The sequence below is a fragment of the Copadichromis virginalis genome, linkage group LG11 (assembly GCF_057382275.1).
Source record: "Copadichromis virginalis isolate Kocher_CV1m ecotype Utaka linkage group LG11, C_Virginalis_male_GT1.1, whole genome shotgun sequence".
Lineage (NCBI taxonomy): Eukaryota > Metazoa > Chordata > Actinopteri > Cichliformes > Cichlidae > Copadichromis > Copadichromis virginalis.
The window spans coordinates 35,000,819-35,019,173 of NC_140628.1; the positions used below are offsets into that span (position 1 = coordinate 35,000,819).

General features: G+C 39.1%; 2 protein-coding genes across 2 annotated transcripts in view; one reads left to right on the forward strand and one right to left on the reverse strand.

Annotated features, from left to right (window-relative positions):
• Positions 1 to 13,630, forward strand: part of vwde (von Willebrand factor D and EGF domains) — a 28,400-nt gene extending 14,770 nt beyond the window's left edge. Inside the window, exons 16-31 of the mRNA XM_085472183.1 lie at positions 1,788 to 1,902; positions 3,262 to 3,518; positions 4,702 to 4,921; positions 5,749 to 5,886; positions 5,964 to 6,161; positions 6,421 to 6,816; positions 7,185 to 7,280; positions 7,390 to 7,485; positions 7,593 to 7,688; positions 7,823 to 7,918; positions 8,147 to 8,242; positions 8,915 to 9,010; positions 9,097 to 9,192; positions 10,020 to 10,115; positions 10,767 to 10,864; positions 12,965 to 13,630. Of these exons, the coding sequence (XP_085328309.1) occupies positions 1,788 to 1,902; positions 3,262 to 3,518; positions 4,702 to 4,921; positions 5,749 to 5,886; positions 5,964 to 6,161; positions 6,421 to 6,816; positions 7,185 to 7,280; positions 7,390 to 7,485; positions 7,593 to 7,688; positions 7,823 to 7,918; positions 8,147 to 8,242; positions 8,915 to 9,010; positions 9,097 to 9,192; positions 10,020 to 10,115; positions 10,767 to 10,864; positions 12,965 to 12,979 (2,205 nt within the window). The 3' untranslated portion in view covers positions 12,980 to 13,630. The remainder of the gene's footprint in view (positions 1 to 1,787; positions 1,903 to 3,261; positions 3,519 to 4,701; positions 4,922 to 5,748; positions 5,887 to 5,963; positions 6,162 to 6,420; positions 6,817 to 7,184; positions 7,281 to 7,389; positions 7,486 to 7,592; positions 7,689 to 7,822; positions 7,919 to 8,146; positions 8,243 to 8,914; positions 9,011 to 9,096; positions 9,193 to 10,019; positions 10,116 to 10,766; positions 10,865 to 12,964) is intronic.
• A 382-nt stretch (positions 13,631 to 14,012) lies between these two features.
• On the reverse strand, positions 14,013 to 17,431 carry seraf (Schwann cell-specific EGF-like repeat autocrine factor). The gene is made up of 5 exons (XM_085472181.1): positions 16,828 to 17,431; positions 16,499 to 16,594; positions 15,994 to 16,098; positions 14,807 to 14,902; positions 14,013 to 14,390 (listed from the first exon to the last, which is right to left on the reverse strand). Exons 1-5 carry the CDS (start codon positions 17,246 to 17,248, stop codon positions 14,278 to 14,280), a joined length of 831 nt encoding a protein of 276 aa, XP_085328307.1. The 5' UTR covers positions 17,249 to 17,431; the 3' UTR covers positions 14,013 to 14,277.
• Between the last annotated feature and the right edge of the window lie 924 nt (positions 17,432 to 18,355).

Below are 18,355 nucleotides of genomic sequence, written 5' to 3' on the forward strand. Positions count from 1 at the left end.
GAGGCAGATCTTTTGTACACATGGGTTTCGTATTGCTAAAACCAAAGCCTTTTTTTTCAATATTAGTTAGTTGCTCACATAATTTTACAGTTATTTACATAATTTTTAGTTATTTTAAATGTCTTTGAAGCAATTTTTCTATCTACATGATCAACATCTCAAAAAAACTTCACTAGTGTAATTTCATATCTATTTTAAAATGTGCAGAAATCCAAAAAACATTTTTTCTATACATTAGAAATTAGAAATTAGAATCCCTCTCTCCAACAAGCCAACGAACAGGTGCTCTAAACAGGTGCAAAAAAGGGAAAACCCACCAGCTGGTAACATGTAGGGAGGATTTTCTTCTGCAATCTGCACCTATAACTGCAGATTTCTCATCTATTCATTTATTTCCTGTGGCTGTTGTGCACTCTGTAGTACCCCGGGGCTCCCAAACATTTGCTTATGCCTGCAGCCGCTCCTGCCAACAACCATTACATTCAAACTTTCAGCCTTATGTGAATGTGGGTGTGAAGCAGAAAGATGCTGAAATCAAGCATCCAAGCCCCGGAGAGGAAATTTAACTGCTGCTGTGCTTTGATATTACTTATACAACTACAATACACTAATAAAACACTAATTTGAAACTTCAGCCAATAAAATATCTCTAATTAGATATTTGGAAAAATACCATTTAGAAAAGCAGACTTGAAGTCCAGACAATACCTTTGTTAACACAGTAACACAGACAATGAAGGACAGAAAGTTTGCTCATCTTTAAATGAAACAACAAATCGATATAAAAGACGAGTCCTTCTCCTGCTATGGTTTAGCAAAGGTATAAATAATTTTAAGGTGGGTACACAGTTATAGATCCTTTGGCAGCTTTCTCTATCCTTCAGAATTGTCAGAATTGAGTCATCATGGGTTGATGTCCAGGTCACAGGCAATAAGACAGAAGATAGGAAAAGCCCTTTGTGTCTCTCTCTCCTTCTCTTGATTTTCCTGTTTTGTGATTTCTGCTCCACCCTCATTATGTTCACCTGTATCAGTTGTTTTTACCTGTGCTCAATCATGGCTGTGTATATATGGTCCTGTCTACTGTTACCAGCCTACGTGTTCTCTCTCATTTGACCTTGTTTTTTAATTTTTAATTTCCCATCCTTTTATTTCTGTTTTAATTTGGTGTTTGTTGTTTGTCTGATCCTGCATTTTGTTTTAGTCCCTTAAGCTTCCCTTTGTTGTTCAGGCTGTTTTGTCATTAATTCATTAATTATCTATTATTTCATTTTTAGAAATTCTAATAATAATGAAGAAGAGAATGAAGACAAGTCAGTGTGTTTTTGGAAATGTTGTAAAAGCTTAATTTTAACTGACATGGAATAGATGTGTTTTCCAGTGGGTACATCATCAAATACATGCTGTTCATGATCTGATAGTGATGTAAAACACCAAATATGCTGATTAGAAGCCACTGTTTCATTTACAAAAAGGCCTTTAATTAAGAGACCTTCAGTCTTTTGTGCGACTATGTAAAGTTACTCTTGTCACAGGCTTGGGCAGACACAATTAGGGCTTGACAAACAATTGCAAATAAGACAGGACGCAGAGATGGATAATGTCAGAAACACAGTACACTAAGCAAAAAGAAAAAACTCTGAACCTAAATCTGACACCACGGGTGTTTTGGACATGCACACACATTCCTCACTACCAGTAGTTTTGGATAAGGGTCTTCTAAACAACATGTTGTGTGTTATGAAAGGCATTTTTAATGTAAATAATATATGTTTGTTGCTTTCCAGGAGAAAACCTGTAACATTGATGGCCTGTGTTACAATGAGGGGGAGTCCCTTCCCAGCAGCCCTTGCCTCGCATGCCGTCCAGACTCATCCAAACACACCTGGTCCATTGCAGAGAGTATCTGCTTTTCTTTCTTACTTTTTTTTCAATTTGTTCACATTCTATAAATTATCAGTGTCTACTCTGATGGTGAGGTACAGTAACACAGTGTTAGACTGAAACTCCTCATAAGAGCTGAGGTTGGATACTCTTCACTGAGTTTTGTAGCTGGTTGTCACTTGGGGCAGTTTTGATCCTTCATCAGCAGATTGGATCCACTGAAGTTGCTTCTGTCCCCCAGCACTGATACAAGGACAGCTTACCTCACTGTTACGCTTTGAGACCAACTTCACTTCTTCAGCTTAAAGTAGGTCAGACGCAGCTGAGCAGCTCAGCTCCACTCAAACAAACTGACAAAATAACCAAACAGGAGTCAATGTGTTGATTATTCATTACGCTGATTCCACCAATTCATCAATCATTTATCTGTGAACACAATGAAACAAGAACATAAAACAGATTTTTTAAAATCTTTTTTTAAAAGATTTTTTTAAATAGTTAATATGTTCTATCAACGGTAACTAGTTGTGAATGAATTTTAACTTTATGTCTAAATCTAAATCTCGTTGTGCCCAAACACAAACACAGAGAGACTTTGAGAGATTTGTCTGAATGAAAATTTGGTCTGACATAAGCTAAAGCTGCCCACTCATGCAGATAAATGGTGTAAATGGTGCACAAAATGCCCTCTTTATAAAGGCTACTTCCTTTTTCACAGGCATGTTTGATTTGCTGGGTTTTTACCCCAGATGCCCTTCCTGGACTTGTGTCTCCTCTTGTAATCAAGCTGGAGATCTTGTAATGGTTACAAAAAGGTTTGATCAAAAAGTTCTAATCTGCTTTGAATTTGGCCAATTTTCCATTCAAGGTAACCTTCGGGGTCATGTACAGAAAACTTCCGTGTTCGACTGTGATTCCACCGTGGACCAAAAAATAAACATCAACTTCTATTTAACAGTGTCCTCATGTTGAATGAAGAGTCATAGCTGCTGATTAGAGCTGTTGTCAAAAATCCACAGTTTCCAAATCCAGCAGCAGTGATGTGGACCTGTTATCAAAACATATTATAAACATAAAACATTTTTATGTTTATATTATATGGAAAAATATGTATTTCCCAAAATGTTTTCCCATAAAAACGTCTAAACTCTGGCACGCAGAAATGCTGTAATATGACGTATCTATTGGTCTGGCATCATCAAACCAAACTGTCTTTCCAAATTAGTTATGAATTTTATGAATTTTACCTGCACGTTTTTTTTATCCTTCCAGCTACACACCACCTTTTCACACCCACCTTTCACCCACTCTGAACCAGTCACACGTAGGTTTATTTAGTATCTTATTTCGACTCCCTTCGTTTCTATTTTCCCTCAGACAATGAACCTCCTCTGCTCCAGTCGCTGACTTTGCCTCTGCAGTCATTTGAGGGGGAGAATTTCTTTTACCAGCTAAATGCTCGAGACCCCGAGGGCTCCACGGTTCTTTTCACCCTGCTATCAGGCCCTGAAGGGGCATCTCTGTCTCCAGCTGGTCTGCTGATGTGGAAGGCCACAGCTGAACCCACCAACAGACACACTTTCCAATTCACTGTGACCGACGACTGTAACGCTGAGACCAGAGCCTCTGTAGAGGTAAGACTCGGCTTATTAATGTAAATGTAGTGTTGCTGGTGAGTACAGATCTACATGCACGTCATGCAAAAGAATTATTCATTTAATAATTTAAATTAAATATTCAGTTAAATTTCATTTAAAGCTGGTTTAGTTCTATAACTGAGCGTAGATTTGATGCCAATGCTTAAATTCGTCCTTTATGAATTTCAAACAGAAACATTCTGATCTGTAGTCCAGTTTCAAATAACACAAAGTTGTGGTGTTGATCATATCATCTTGCATTTGGTTTTTCACTTGCTTTTTTACAGAAGACGTGCCATTAAGCCATGACAGTAAGCAAGTACAAGCAACATTTAGTCTTTATCGCCTGTGTTTTTTCTGCTATAAGATGTTAAAATTTTGGAAGTTATTGTGGCGTTATTGCTGCCTTCTCCCACTAGAGGGAGATACTGGTATACAGTATGTAGTTTGGGGCCTGAGGTTTCTCTGTAAGGTGTCATTGCAGTACACACTTGGCAAGTGTTTCCACCAAAAAACTGCACAAAGTTGTCAGACTAAATCATTTTTTTTCCTTTTTTAATATGATGTTGCACAATTCAGCGTACACAGAATAACTGCTCACAGATGCAAAAATATATCACTGTGGTTTTGATTTATCAATATCACGAAAATGCTCTAAAGCTATAATCTTTGGATAGAGCGTTTTCCATTCTCGGGACACGTTGTATCATTGCTCTTAGCAGTATACGAGTAAAATACCCCTCATGTGTCAAGCCATGTGTTCTGTACTACAGTCACAGCCAATAGCGTTAACTAAGTGGTTCAGGAATCATCAAATAAACATTTGGGATCCATGGTCAGGAAGGTTAAGCCTCCTAATCTAATAAAGCATCTTTTCAAGCATCCTTGAAAAGCAGGTGGTCCACAAATAGGACAAGCCTTCAATAATGTGCTGGAGTAGAAAAAATATACACACGGCTTTATGCATATAACTGTTAATCATGCAAAGTTAATTGTTAGTTAACTTTTGCTACACGTTTTGATTATACTGACTGGACCCTGAGTGTCTCTGTACCCTCTGAGTTTTTGTTTTCTGATTTCTGTAACTACATTCATGTGTCTTGTTCAGTGTGTCTAAGATCATAAACCTGTGTGACTTAAGTTCAGATGTCTAAATGACAAGAAACCTTTTCCTCTCTAGGTGTTTGTGCGCTCCTGTGAATGCCTGAATGCTGCTTCATGTGTCGCCAGCGTCAACCTCCCTGCCGGCAGTGGGGAATATGTGTGTGTGTGTCCTGATGGATTTACAGGGAGGAGGTGTGAGGTGGACATAGACAACTGTAAACCAAATCCCTGCAGATTGGGTTTCTGTATAGATGGGCTCAACTCCTTCTCCTGTGTATGCCCACCTGGAATGACAGGTCAGCTGTTTCCTTTAACTACACGGAGGATTAATCTTTTGAATATTATTTTACCTGTGGTCCTTACGGCACTAACTGTACTGTAATTCCTGCATAATTATGACGCCTTTGTATTGCATTCCACTCATTCAGTCCAGTACTGAGAAATGTTGTAACATGACTGCGAGACACTCCTTTGGGTGTAACTGCGTAACTAAATAGATGGTTTACAGTTCTGAGTGCTCACAATAAAGCTCTATCTGTCCTGAAATACTATAAACTGAATGCAGATACTTGAGTTTTGTGCTGACTTTCTTTTGAGAACCTCCTTTAAAGATAGAGCCATATTTTGGTTACAGCTTTGACTTTGTGTTTATACTTGAGTGACTTATTACATTCAAATAAATGCTTTAAATTAGTCACTGGAGCTCAGGTTTAGTCACATCGTGAGCTTACTGTGTTCGAGATGGAGGCCCACATGTAAGCTGTATACACATATAAACAGTGGAAAATATTGAAGCTGAGGACTTTGTTGGAAGCTGGCGGGTTAAAGACTTTTTAATGTGTGATTTGTGTTGTCAGATGCAGTTCAATCTGTGTAAAATTCTTAAATGCCTGCAAGAGAGAAACAAGTTTTCATCAGAAAAAACTTGGAACAGCTTTATTTATGATAAAAAATGATCCCAAATGAAGCACCAAACCAAACGATGCAAACAATTTACAAATTTGCTGTATAATTACTCTCCTGTTTTCCTCTTCTTAGCAAATTTATGATTTTAAATATTTGTTTATTTATTGAAATTGATTCCGTGTTTCCTCATAAGGTCTGCTGTTTCATGTGTTGTCAGGGCGTACATGCAGAGAGGATATAGACGAGTGTGTCTCACAGCCTTGTTTCCCTGGGGTGGGCTGTAACAACACGGTAGGCTCTTTTTTTTGTGGATCGTGCCCACAAGGATACAGCGGTGATGGGAAAAACTGCATGAGTAAGTCTACATTTTATTTGTATAGTTATGTGTAGTTCTGCCTTAGAGAACATTTATACATTCTATTTGTTTTGAAGGAGAGTCTGTGGTTGAAGCGGTGGTGACACCAGTGAGGGTACCACAGGTTTCGTTGAGGTCCAAACCGTCGCCATGCTCCAGAGGGCCGTGTTACCCAGGAGTGCAGTGTTTCGAGAGCATCCATGTTTCAGCAGGCTTCGTCTGTGGACCCTGCCCTGCTGGTCTGCAAGGAAATGGCCAGAAATGTACATCAGCAGGTGAGAGTGGAGCAATTTATGCACCTTTGGCTTTGTGCACCTTGTAAACGAATGAAATAAGCTGGGTATATGTGTATATTTTGCCTCCATTTCTTCATCTGATTTTGTTTACAAAATTGTTTAAATGCTTGTCTGTGAAAGTAAGACAAGTCTAAAGTTTTTCTGGCTATTATCCAGCAATATATAAGTGGAATGTTTTGAATAATGTTGACAATAAAGCCTGTATTTCTATGACTTTGTAAGTCATGTCCTCTAACAGCTCAGGGGACAGTCACCAGTGGAGCAGACAGTTATTTTCACGTCACCAGATCAAATTCCACTTCCTCCTCAAACAGACGACCTCCTGACAGGAGAACGAGACCAGAAGCAACAAATATCAGGAGACTTTCTCCTGCTGACAGAAAAAGCACAGCGACTTCACAGGATCAAACCACAGTCAGAACATTTGCTCCCACTGTCCACAGGGGTCAGCCCAGTGGGGTGGATTTGACCCCTGACCTCTCCACGGGGATCAGATGGGGGTCAGCAGCTCCCCACGTGACCTGTGCTGACTCTCCCTGCTTCCCGGGTGTCTCTTGTGAGCCCAAAGTATCTGGGTCCTTCAGTTGTGGCCGCTGCCCATACGGTTACACCGGAGATGGAGTCACATGTAAAGGTAAAGTGGTCTTATACTTCTACTTTTCATGACTGAATAAATTAAACTGACAACAAAAGTGCTAAAGAAATGATTTTGATAACAATGTTGATTGATTTTCCTTTGGCTCTGGTGAAAAAGCTCTTGCAACTTTGGCTCTTGCAAAAAAAAACTTTTGCAAGGGGCATACATTTTTCAGTAAAGGTGAAAAAGTGATATTTTGTACCACAAAGTGCTTCAGTATTTAATGTTATCGCACAATTGTACCTTATAGTCATGGTGGATTTTGGTTAGCTCTGCGTGGTCTTGGTCTGAAATGATGAAATGAATCCTCAATTGGGCAACTTTTTGAGTACTGAAACATACTCATAAATGTACTTTGTTTTCAGCTGTTTGCAGGTATCCGTGTGGGCAGAACATGGAGTGCACTCTACCAAACACTTGTACCTGCAAAGACGGCTACACTGGATACAGCTGCCACATAGGTGAGAAACAGAGCGCGAGCTAATGAAATCACACTCGCCTCTGGATTTGGCTCTTATATCTCAGGGTCTAGTTGTGTTTTTTAAAGCTGACAGTTTCCTTTCATCCCAGCCATTTGCCGGCCTGACTGTAAAAACCGGGGGAAGTGTGTGAAACCAAATGTGTGCAAATGTCCTGCAGGCTACGGAGGGCCCACCTGTGAGGAAGGTAACCTGGAGTCATAGTCAAACCAGTCAAAACTGCCGACTGGTTTGCATTGCTTACATACTTGAATTGCTCGCAGAACACTGAGGAGTGTCACTGTTTGTGTTCAGCGAGCTGTGAGCCGCCCTGTCAGCATGGAGGTACCTGCCTGGCTAGAAACCTCTGTACCTGCTCCTACGGCTACGTGGGACCACGATGTGAAATCAGTGAGATGTGACTTAAGTGTTTTTGCATCGTTTTTACATTTTACATAAACCTCCACAATGCATCGATCAGTACCCCTTTTGTTTAAGTGGGTCGGTTTAATCTAGGATTGCACTACATGATTTATGTCTGTCAGTGGTGTGTAACAGGCACTGTGAAAATGGAGGCGTGTGCGTTTCTCCCGATGTCTGCAAATGCCAACCTGGCTGGTACGGACCGACGTGCAACTCAGGCAAGAAACACGACCTGTAGCTAAGCATGCATTCAGACTGCAGCTTCCTTCTGTTAGAGTGTTTAATTCTGACAGCATAATTAAGTGGCACAAAACTCAATCTGACTTGCACATAAGTACTCAAAATATATCAGTACTGCAGGAACCTTTTCTCTTATTTATACTGTAAATCTAAAAGTACATATGTTGGCTCTTAATAAAGCTTTTTGTACCTTACGTCACCTGCAGCTCTCTGTAAACCCGTCTGTCTGAATGGAGGAACCTGTGTTAAGCCTAACGTATGTGCCTGTCCCAGTGGTTTCTTTGGCTCCCAGTGTCAAATTGGTAAGCTTGTGATGAATACATACAATGATTAATACAATGAGGAATTATAGTCAAATATTTCCAGCAATTTGTACAGACTGACTTTCATTTTTATTAAAACTAGCAAAAGCCTGAGGCTGCTTTCTGTTTGAAACAGCAAAACTCACTGGCATACATTTATTAAACTGCAGAAATCTCTGTAGGTTTGTCTCTCTTCTCTGCACATTGCAAGTAATGTTAATGGCATCTACTAGTAACTTGCAGACAGGAGTGAGAACTGTGCAGAGTGTGAGATCATTTAAGTCAATGATTAGCATATTTTTGCTAATATTTCAAACAGCGGCATACATATTTTACACATTTAGGACACCCACTGGCAAAATGCTGCCCCATGGTAGAAAGTAACTGGGGTTGCAATCTCTGTGAACAGGCTGTGCCCTAGTTACAAACATATTCAGCTTACTGAGGTTTCAAATAGTTTCTTGACTCTGTTTATCTTTCATAATAGCTAACATCTGTTGAGAATGCCTGAAAGAAGTGAAGTGATGCTTTTTCAACAAAACACACCTAAATGTTGCATTTCCTCTCTTTTAAGTCATATCAATGTTGCTATAAAATCCAATCTCTAAGCTTCAGTCTGATTGAAATGTGCATTTTCTGGGTTCCTCACAGTTTAATATTGCTGTCTTTCAGCTGTTTGCAATCCTCCTTGCAAGAATGGAGGTCAATGTATGAGAAACAACGTGTGCTCCTGCCCTGAAGGCTACACAGGAAAAAGGTGTCAAAAGAGTAAGTGATATCACAGCCTAAATAGTTGAAGTACTGTTCAAAGTAACAGCTCACAATTTAAACATTTGGGTTTTAATTTGTTCCAGGTGTGTGTGAGCCTATGTGCATGAACAGAGGCAAGTGTGTGGGACCCAACACCTGCTCCTGTGCTTCTGGATGGAGAGGGAAGAGGTGTAACATACGTGAGTGATGCATGGATGTCTTGATACACATAAAATACACAACAAATAAAAAATTACCAGCTATAGCTCCAAAAAACATGTAATTCAATCAGCTTCATTTCTTATACTTTGGTTTAGGTTTAGGTGGGGTTGGGTAATAGCACTCACAAGAACTAACAAGAAGTCATACACAGTAGTTGTTGTAAGAAATTCTCTAAAAAGTTTACAAATTGTCTCCTAATAACAGTGCACAATTTATATTTTAATATTCATATGAATATGCATATGCATGACTTTTATTCATGCAAATCTTTTAAATCATCTTGCCCTCAAGACGGCATCCACTTTTAACAAGAACTACATAAAATGAAGGAAGATGAGATACTTAAAAACCAAAAGGTGTTAGCTTTTCTGCCCTGAATTCAGGCTTCCAGGCAAACATTATTTATTTATTTATTTATTTTTTGGTTCTTAAAAATTATTTTAGTGGCTAGAAAGTCCTATTTTTTCGTTTTAATGTAGCACAGCTAAATGGTAAATGGTCTGTATTTGTATAGCGCTTTACTTGGTCCTAAGGACCCCAAAGCGCTTTACACTATACACAATCATCCACCCATTCACACACACATTCACACACTGGTGATGGCAAGCTACAGTGTAACCACAGCCGCCCTGGGGCGCACTGACAGAGGCGAGGCTAGATCTTTTCTGGCTGACCTGCAAATGCCTAATCTCAGCACTTTGGGTTTTAACCTTTTACCTATCTGTTCAGTCCAGTCGGGCTTCTGAGATAAAACCTTTTAGAAGCTGCTTTGGTGTTCATGCCTCCCTCACTGTTCTTATTTTAGCTGTGTGTCTACAAAAGTGTAAAAATGGTGGCGAGTGTGTAGGACCAAATACCTGCCACTGCCCCGCTGGCTGGGAAGGCCTTCAGTGTCAAACAGGTGAGTCTGTTCCTCAGATGTAATAATATCACTAACAGCTTCAGTAACAGCTCAGTTTTTTCTTAGGTAAAATCTGGCAAAGGGTACATACCAAATACTTTAACTAGGACTACTTTATAACCAATTTTCCTGAACTATTGCTGAACCAAATTAAACTGTTCCTCTGCCAAAAGGAGAACTGCTGTCTCCTTAACTCTCAGGACAAATACACAAAAACTACTGTACCACATTACAGGATACTTCTTGGAGAGATGAAATCAAGCAAAGGAAAAACAGACATTTTCATGCAGATTGAAATTCATCCATCCATCCATCCATTTCGTTCCACTTATCACATTCAGGGTCGTGGGCAGGTTAGAGCCTAATCCCAGCTGTCACAGGGCAAGAGGCAGTCTGGCCTGGAGAGTTTGCAGACTGAGATCACTTTGTTTAAAATAATGAAGTAGAAGACATGATCGTTGGTTTTCCTTCAAGTTCTTTTTTGCAGATAATTGTTTTGATCATGTGTTTCAAGTGTTTCCAAATGACAATCAAACAGACAGCCTGAACTATAATAAAAGACTCTTTTCTGATTGTAGAGTTTAACAGGAATTGACCATGAAAAGAAAAACAATAATAGATCAAATGTTTTAATTGTGACTTTCTCTCCAGCGGTGTGTAAACAGCGGTGTCTGAACGGAGGCAGGTGTGTGCTGCCTGACTACTGCCACTGTCGGAAAGGTTACAACGGACTGACTTGTGCAATAAAGGTGAGAAATGGGGTCATGGTTAACATATCCCGGTGGGAAAAGTCATAAAGAACACTGATAACTCCAGGATTTATAGATTTATAAGATTTACAATAGAGTCATAGAACAAAGCTTCATTAGATGAATATCGTTGGTCTAGATGACTGAAATGTTTAGTTCTGTTTAATATTTCAGGCTATTAAAAAATAAATCAAAAAATATATAGTGTCTTTAAGAGAAATGTGATATTAATGACTAGAGCTGGGCGATAGAACGATAACGATATGTATCGCGATATAACTTTTACTTGATAGAGAAATTAAGCTATCGCGATAGACCTCGCCGCTCTTGTTCTCTTAAAAAAAAAAAAAAAAAAAAAAAAGGTCAGCCAATCCAAATTCAGTAGCGCAGAGCCGAACCAATCACAGCCGCAGCGTCACGTCGCGTGACTTGTTACGTACAGCGCAAGTGCCAAGCCGCACGTGTGTTTGTTTGGGAAGCAGCCAGCGGGTAATGGAGCCAGCGCATAATGGAGGAAATGAGTGTGCCGACTAGAAAAATCAACCGAGCGTGACCGAAGAGAAAACAGATGATGGTTCCAACGCCGGAGAGATTGTCGAACGGAAGAGCCATAGAAGTTCCGTAGTGTGAAGGTATTTCGGCTATTTCAAGTCTGACAAAAAACAGAGTAGCGTTCACTGTAAATTGTGCCGAAAGCAAGTCTGGAAATACAATAAACTGGTGCATGCGTCACACTGCGCGCCACGTTATTGTTTCGGTGAAATGAATTTCTACAATACTGTTAATTGTACTCTCTGCAGTGTTTAAATGCTTACATATACACACAGTTACTGTCCCTCCACACATACGACTCGGTTCTGCTTCTATGCCCCAGCTTTGTTTACTTTTTCCCACCAAGGCTTCTAGACTTCTGATTGGCCAACATTTCTGCACGGTTAGGAATCTAGCGCCACCTGCTGCTTTGGCATGTTCATAGCAGCGTTTTCCTTAATTTCTGCCTTTATGTGTGGACGGGATTATTTTTTAAAACGAAAACGGAAAATCTCAGTTTTCAAAAATACCCGTGTACGTGTGGACGTAGCCTCAGTCTCTGACTGGAAGCGCTAATTCGTCATTTGGCTTTTGTCAGACTAAAGTAACTGTTAAAACTGTTTGAAAAGCTCAGCTATACAACAAGGAGAGATTGAGAATTTCCTTTTAGTTCTCAGTTTATTTGATATTGACAAAAGTTAGTCAGTTTTGTCTGTTCTTCTGTAAAACAAACTAAGATTTATTTTTAGAATTAATATTTTGTTTCTAAGTGGAATTGACAATTTAGTCTGTTTCATTTGTTCTATTTTGAAACTTAAACGCTTTAGCGGCTGCCTTTTGTGTAGTTTGCAATATTTGCCTTTATTTATCTGAAAAAGTCTCATGTTCCTTAAGTACATCTACCCTGTTGAACTTATTATGGGAAATAAATATTTAAAAACAAGCTGCTGATTATTTCACATTTTACTTGTGAGCAACGGCACATTTAAATCTTACAAATATAGTTATTTGGCTTATATCGTGATAGATATCGTTATCGCCTGAAATGAAAAAAACATATCGTGATATGAAAAAATCTCATATCGCCCAGCTCTATTAATGACACACCAAAAAACTATTAGGCACCTTTTGTGCATCTCAAAAAATGGACAACTCAGTATTTATTTTTTTGATTTTTTTTTTATCTTCTGTTCCTTTTTTTTTTTTTTTTTTTTTTTAAATCTCTGTTTAATTCTTTCTGACTGCTGATAACCACTATTCAATTCAGTCTTTTTCTACTAATGTTAAGATATATTTTTAAAAAGTCAGATCAAATATACATCAGAAAAACCTTGAATTTAACACACTGCTTTTATTTTATAACCTCTTATTACTTTTGAAAAATTTAAAAAAAAATTTAATCATATGTATTTTATGGTTATTTCAAATTTACTTTTTAACTGCAAATAGCCCCATGGAGCACATGCAGTACTTTCTTGGCCCACTAGGGGGCTGCAGGCTACATTTTGGGACATTGCATCAAATAAAATGGCACCAAACAAATGAAAAAAAATTTTTTGTACTTCACAGGCATCACAGGCATGATGGCAAACAAATCGGGAATGTACTAAAGAAGCCACAAAGAACAAAGAAAGCACCATAACCTGTGGTGTGTATGAGTGAGACTTTGGATACTGGCATGTACTGTAATGTGTGGCTGTGTGCACATTAGAACTGTAACAGAGCGATTTGATATATGCACTTGTCTTTTCCTGTCTGTGTAGATCACTACCTCAAGGCTCAAAGTAACACCCATCTGTTAAATGTATTAACAGTGTATTTTATGCAGGCCTGTGTGCCGTACACAGTAGTTGGTTAAGAAAAATAACGTGGTGGAGGTTATTGCCATCACACATTGTAGATTTGCACTGTTTCTTTCTATCTTATGAGGGGGAAAAAACAGCTTGAGCCTGCTTCTTGAGTAAGCATAATGAAGGCTTTGATATGAATATGTTGCATATTAACAAAAGTTGCATTTGTTTTGTTTTCTTTATTTGCTGTCATTAATATATTGCCCGATCAGGCCTGTTTGAGTTTGTTATACATTTATTGGCAAATATGGATGAAAGCAACGCTGGTGTTGAGGTTGTATATAGGGCTTGTTTTCTACGCTCTCTGTACTATATATTAAGCCCTATATTTTGTTCCACATTACACGGTGGTACTATAATAAAAACAATGTCTATTTTTTCTTCATTTAATGACAAATTACAGTATATTGTGTGTTTATACAACATAAAACACATTCAATATTTAAAAATAAAATAAAAACAAACTAAAACGGTACACTTTATATAAAAAGAGGGATGAACGTTTTGTCTGAAATGTGAAACCACTGTTGATGTACCTTAAACCAGCCTCATTTCTAATGAACAGCAGGGGCCAACTGGTTGCAAAAGTTAAAGTAAAATTGTTTTTATATATAGCACTTTCAAGATAAACATTACAAAGTGCTTCACAACAAAACACTAGAAATAAAGACATAAATGATACCCAAAGGGAAGTTTGAAAAGATGACTTCTTAGCTGCTTTTTAAAAGAGATCACTGAGACCACAAATCCCACGGTCTGACTGTGTATAAGTCTATAAAAAGATTTATTGCCTACAGCATGATGTCAAATTTGCAAGTTATATTCACATTTACAGTAAAATAGGTGAGAAAGAGGGTACGTTTTATGGTGTTTCCAGCCTGTTTCTAAAACTCCCAAGATGGGTCTTCACTAACTTTAAGGGTGACATCATAGTGGCTACATCCATCTTTTCCACACAGTTGCTGTAAAACTAACTACGTCCCAGTATAAAAACATAATCACCCCCACAACATTGTTTGATCCTTGGGTGCACTAGTGGGACTTTTTCCTCTCCTCGCAGCGAGGTCCAGAGAAAGGAGGTCGACAGCGACATTTGTTGGGAGAAACGCACTTCCCTCCGTGCAAGCAGGGCTGACTGCATACAGCTACGGACAAAAGAAAACAAAAGCACAGGTACTATTTGTAAAACCAGGGGAATGGGAAATGAGTGAAGAGCTTGTAAATTCTAGCATCATAAACTCCAGCAGCTGGTCTCAAAGGTGTGAAGTGTTGTGACATCTGGAAATACACTAAGCTGAAAAGCAAATCCAAGGTGCAAAGAGAAAAATCGGGTATGTAAAATGCACTGGTGTGAGAATGGTGCAATGTAGTCAAGAGAGCAGAAAGTACCGGAACTGGATGAAATGAAAAAGACTTTATCATAAGGAATAAATGCTCCCAGTGAAGGGCCAGCATCAGAATTGGGGTCATAACACGACTCCGTACATCTGAGACTCCTCGATTATTTAACCCAGTCTCATCACAGCAAAACGTTATCGGTCTTTGGGAACAGTGTACTCACCCATATGGCAGGCACCACCCAACCATCCCTCCGTGCAGCTGCAGATTCCTGGAGCCACACACAGCCCTCCATTCCTGCAGCCCTGGGGACAAATTGCTGCATGGGAAACAAACCATAGAGGGGTTTGCTCAGCGTGGAACAGAAATATGAAAAAGAAAAACTTACAATAAAAGTTTGTGCTTTGTGAACACATGTGAACATATTTTTATTTAATTCAGGCAAAAGTCAAATGTGAAAATTTGACATTGGTCAGACCATACAGTGGCAGTAGCGGCTGTAATGTACCATTGGTACATGCACGTGACGTTTTTCAGGCATTTTCAGCCTTTATTGGACGGTGACAGTAAAGAGTGGACAGGCAGAGATCAGGCCTTCACTATTATTATCTACAAACCCCACCGAGCTTTGCAGGTCCCTGCAGCACTTCAGCATATGGTTCACTTGCTCAAGCATCATCCTGGCCTTTATGATTCCTGCTTAACTACATATGTAACTATCCTATGACATTATGTTTAGCAAGTGATTGGTCTGTTATGTTGGTTGCTAAGTTAATTGTGGTTTTATGTTGATGGTGTACTTGTAAAATTAGTGCCATGCATATAAGAGAAGGAGTTCATATTAGATTTAAGCCCTCCCGGTGCCAATGACCCAATGTGTATAATGTGTATGTTAGCAAATATGGAAAATGACCGTAGGAAGTCATCGAGTCAGCTAATGAATGAAACAGCTTTAATCCTAGAAGAGCAGCAAGGCTGAATATTTCATCTAGACCACAGAAGACGGATTGCTAGTCCAACAGATCCTTAATTTCACATGGAGAATGCATTAGTGGAAGCAGTCTAACAACAGATTTTCATCACTAAAAAGTCAAGTCTGAGTTTCATTTGAAGAAAAATCTTGGTAGACATATAAAAAATTGGCTTTTCAATCTTTGCTGGGTTTTTTTTCCAGTTCAAACTGAACTGCAGTTTTCTGCCAATATTACAAACTTCACCACAGCTCTCCAGTTGTTACACCTGCATGTCTGCCTCATCCACTAAGTCAGACTGACTGTTGCTTCCCTTGGTGACAGCTTCTTGGAGCCATAAAAAGCCTTAAACATCCACTAATGTCTGCAGCTGATGAACAGCTCCATTTGGCACCTTTGACCTCCTGTGTTAATTGGGTAATTAGATACAGCCACGAACCCTCCTGGCATTTTGATCCGGCCCAGCTTGAAGGGCAGATACACTTGGCCACGCCGTTGACAGCGGTGCATTCTCCTCCGTTCCAACATCCCCCATCGCACGTCACTGCAAAACACGCACACACACACACTGTTCATGAGATATTTTTACCATACCACAAAAGATTTAAGTTAATTTGGGTATAAACTCCCCAAAGCACCCAGGAAATTCTTCACTACACACCATTCTGTTGGAATGCATTGACTTATGCATTCATAAACTTAATAAAACACATTTAAAAAAATCTAATCCATAAAATGTTTTAAGAACTTAGACAAACAAATGAGGCAGTACGTGAGCAACAGCTGAAAACTGTGTGTAGTATTCTGAATAATAGTAAACTGAATACAAATGAATAGAGCAGGAAAATACACCAAAAGCAAAGAATAACTGTCATCATGACACGCACACACGTGTTAATACACTTAATGTATTAGAACTGTCCCGCTCCCATGAACTCATTTACCTTTGTGACAATATCTTCCTCCAAATCCAGGAGGACATCTGCATTTTCCAGGGCGAAGACACACTCCTCCATTTTTACATTTGGGATCACAGTTGGCTGCAAAATTATCCACCACAGTTTTTTTAATAGGCTTCAAAGTTTTGACCTTCTTTCTCAGAAGTCTTCGTCACTTTAAATTAATTTGCAACAAAATAAGTTAGTCATAAACTGGGTCAATAAATAAAGTGGCACATTAAACCATTTATTCATAGCTGAGCTTGGCACGAGGTCTTCCCTGTGCCATCATCAGAATTTGAAATTACGCGCAGATAAAAGGTTTGTCACGTCACCATACTGGCAGGTCTCTCCTTCGTAGCCCCGGGAGCAGAAGCATGTGTTGTTGCGGATGCAGACTCCGGCGTGTTCGCACGGCGGCTCGCACTTCGCTTTCAGGTCAAAGATGAAGCCGACCGCGACACCCCGGGGCGCGTCCGAGCCTCCGGAGCACACACCGGCGAGCGACATCAAAGAGGCAAACAGGAGAGGTGCAAAGAACATGGCCGGATGTGCTTTGTTGCTCAAATGAAGAGTGAAAAGAAGCGAAGCGGTGGACGGATGGAGGAGGAGAAAGTCTCCTGAAGAAACAGGGAAAACTTCTCGGCCAGGATGGTGGTGGTGAGGCGGAGCAGGGAGAGCGCCCTGGGGTGGGGGCTGGGGCTGTTTTTCAAGACTTTGGATCAAATCTATGCAGTCCATATTTGCATGAAACATATAGGTTAGACCACCGCGCAGATTACGCAGTGGGGTTACATGAAGTAAAAGTTTGACTCTGCCACAACAGATTCATAATGATGAGGTTTCCCAATAGTTTGTCTGGAGTTATGACAGAGATGCTCAAGATACTAATTAAATTAGGGCCTAAAACATGTGGATAGCACAGCTTCACCATGCTGCTCTATAGCAAAATACTCCAAAGAAGGATTTAAGAGTAATCTGATTGTATTTGCAGTCTGTTCATTGTGCAATAATTTATCTAAGGAATGCTACAAGTGGTAACATAAAAAGTATTTTTATTGTTGCTTAGATTAAAGCGGTTGTGTTTCATATGTAGTTTATATGTAGCACCCACAAAGAGAGTAATATAACTGCTCCAGAATGTCTAATAAATAAATAAAAATCTGTAGTGTAGTTTGTTTTGTTTTTTTGCTAACCATAAAATAAAAATGTTTCAACAAATGTAAGAGCTCACCTGTATGAACTGTATGAAACACTGCTACCTGCTGTTTAATCCTCACTGATCCTGTGCTACATGTTTGGGACAGTCTACCATAAGGTGGCTGGATGAAATAAATGGACAAGTTTCTGGTACATATGCACATTTGTTGAGTAACTATACTCACTATACTTGGTATCTTCTAGTACAACATTTGCTCCACAAAATGAGACACAAAAGATGCACAACTGATTTTGAAGGTCATCAGTTGACCTAATATATCTACACACATTCAGGAAGCTCACTTTACCCAAATATTTAACTTTATTAAAGTTACATAGCATCTATAACTAGTGGTATTTAAACAACATCTTACTCACTTCTGTTATAACAGCAAGGACTGATTTCTAAGGCACATAATTCATAATTTGTGCAAAGTATTATTTTTCATGGCTACACATCTAAGGTTTTATTTTGGTTTAAAGAAACTGCTGTGAAATATGCAACAAAAGAAAAGTGCAGTATTTTATACTGAGTACATATTTCACAGCGATGTTGACAAACTATATCTAAAAGACTGTAGAATCACTTTAAATGTCTATGATTATATTTGTCAGAAAGACAGAGTTTGGGATGTTAGTCTATGTAGAGCACATATGGAAAAA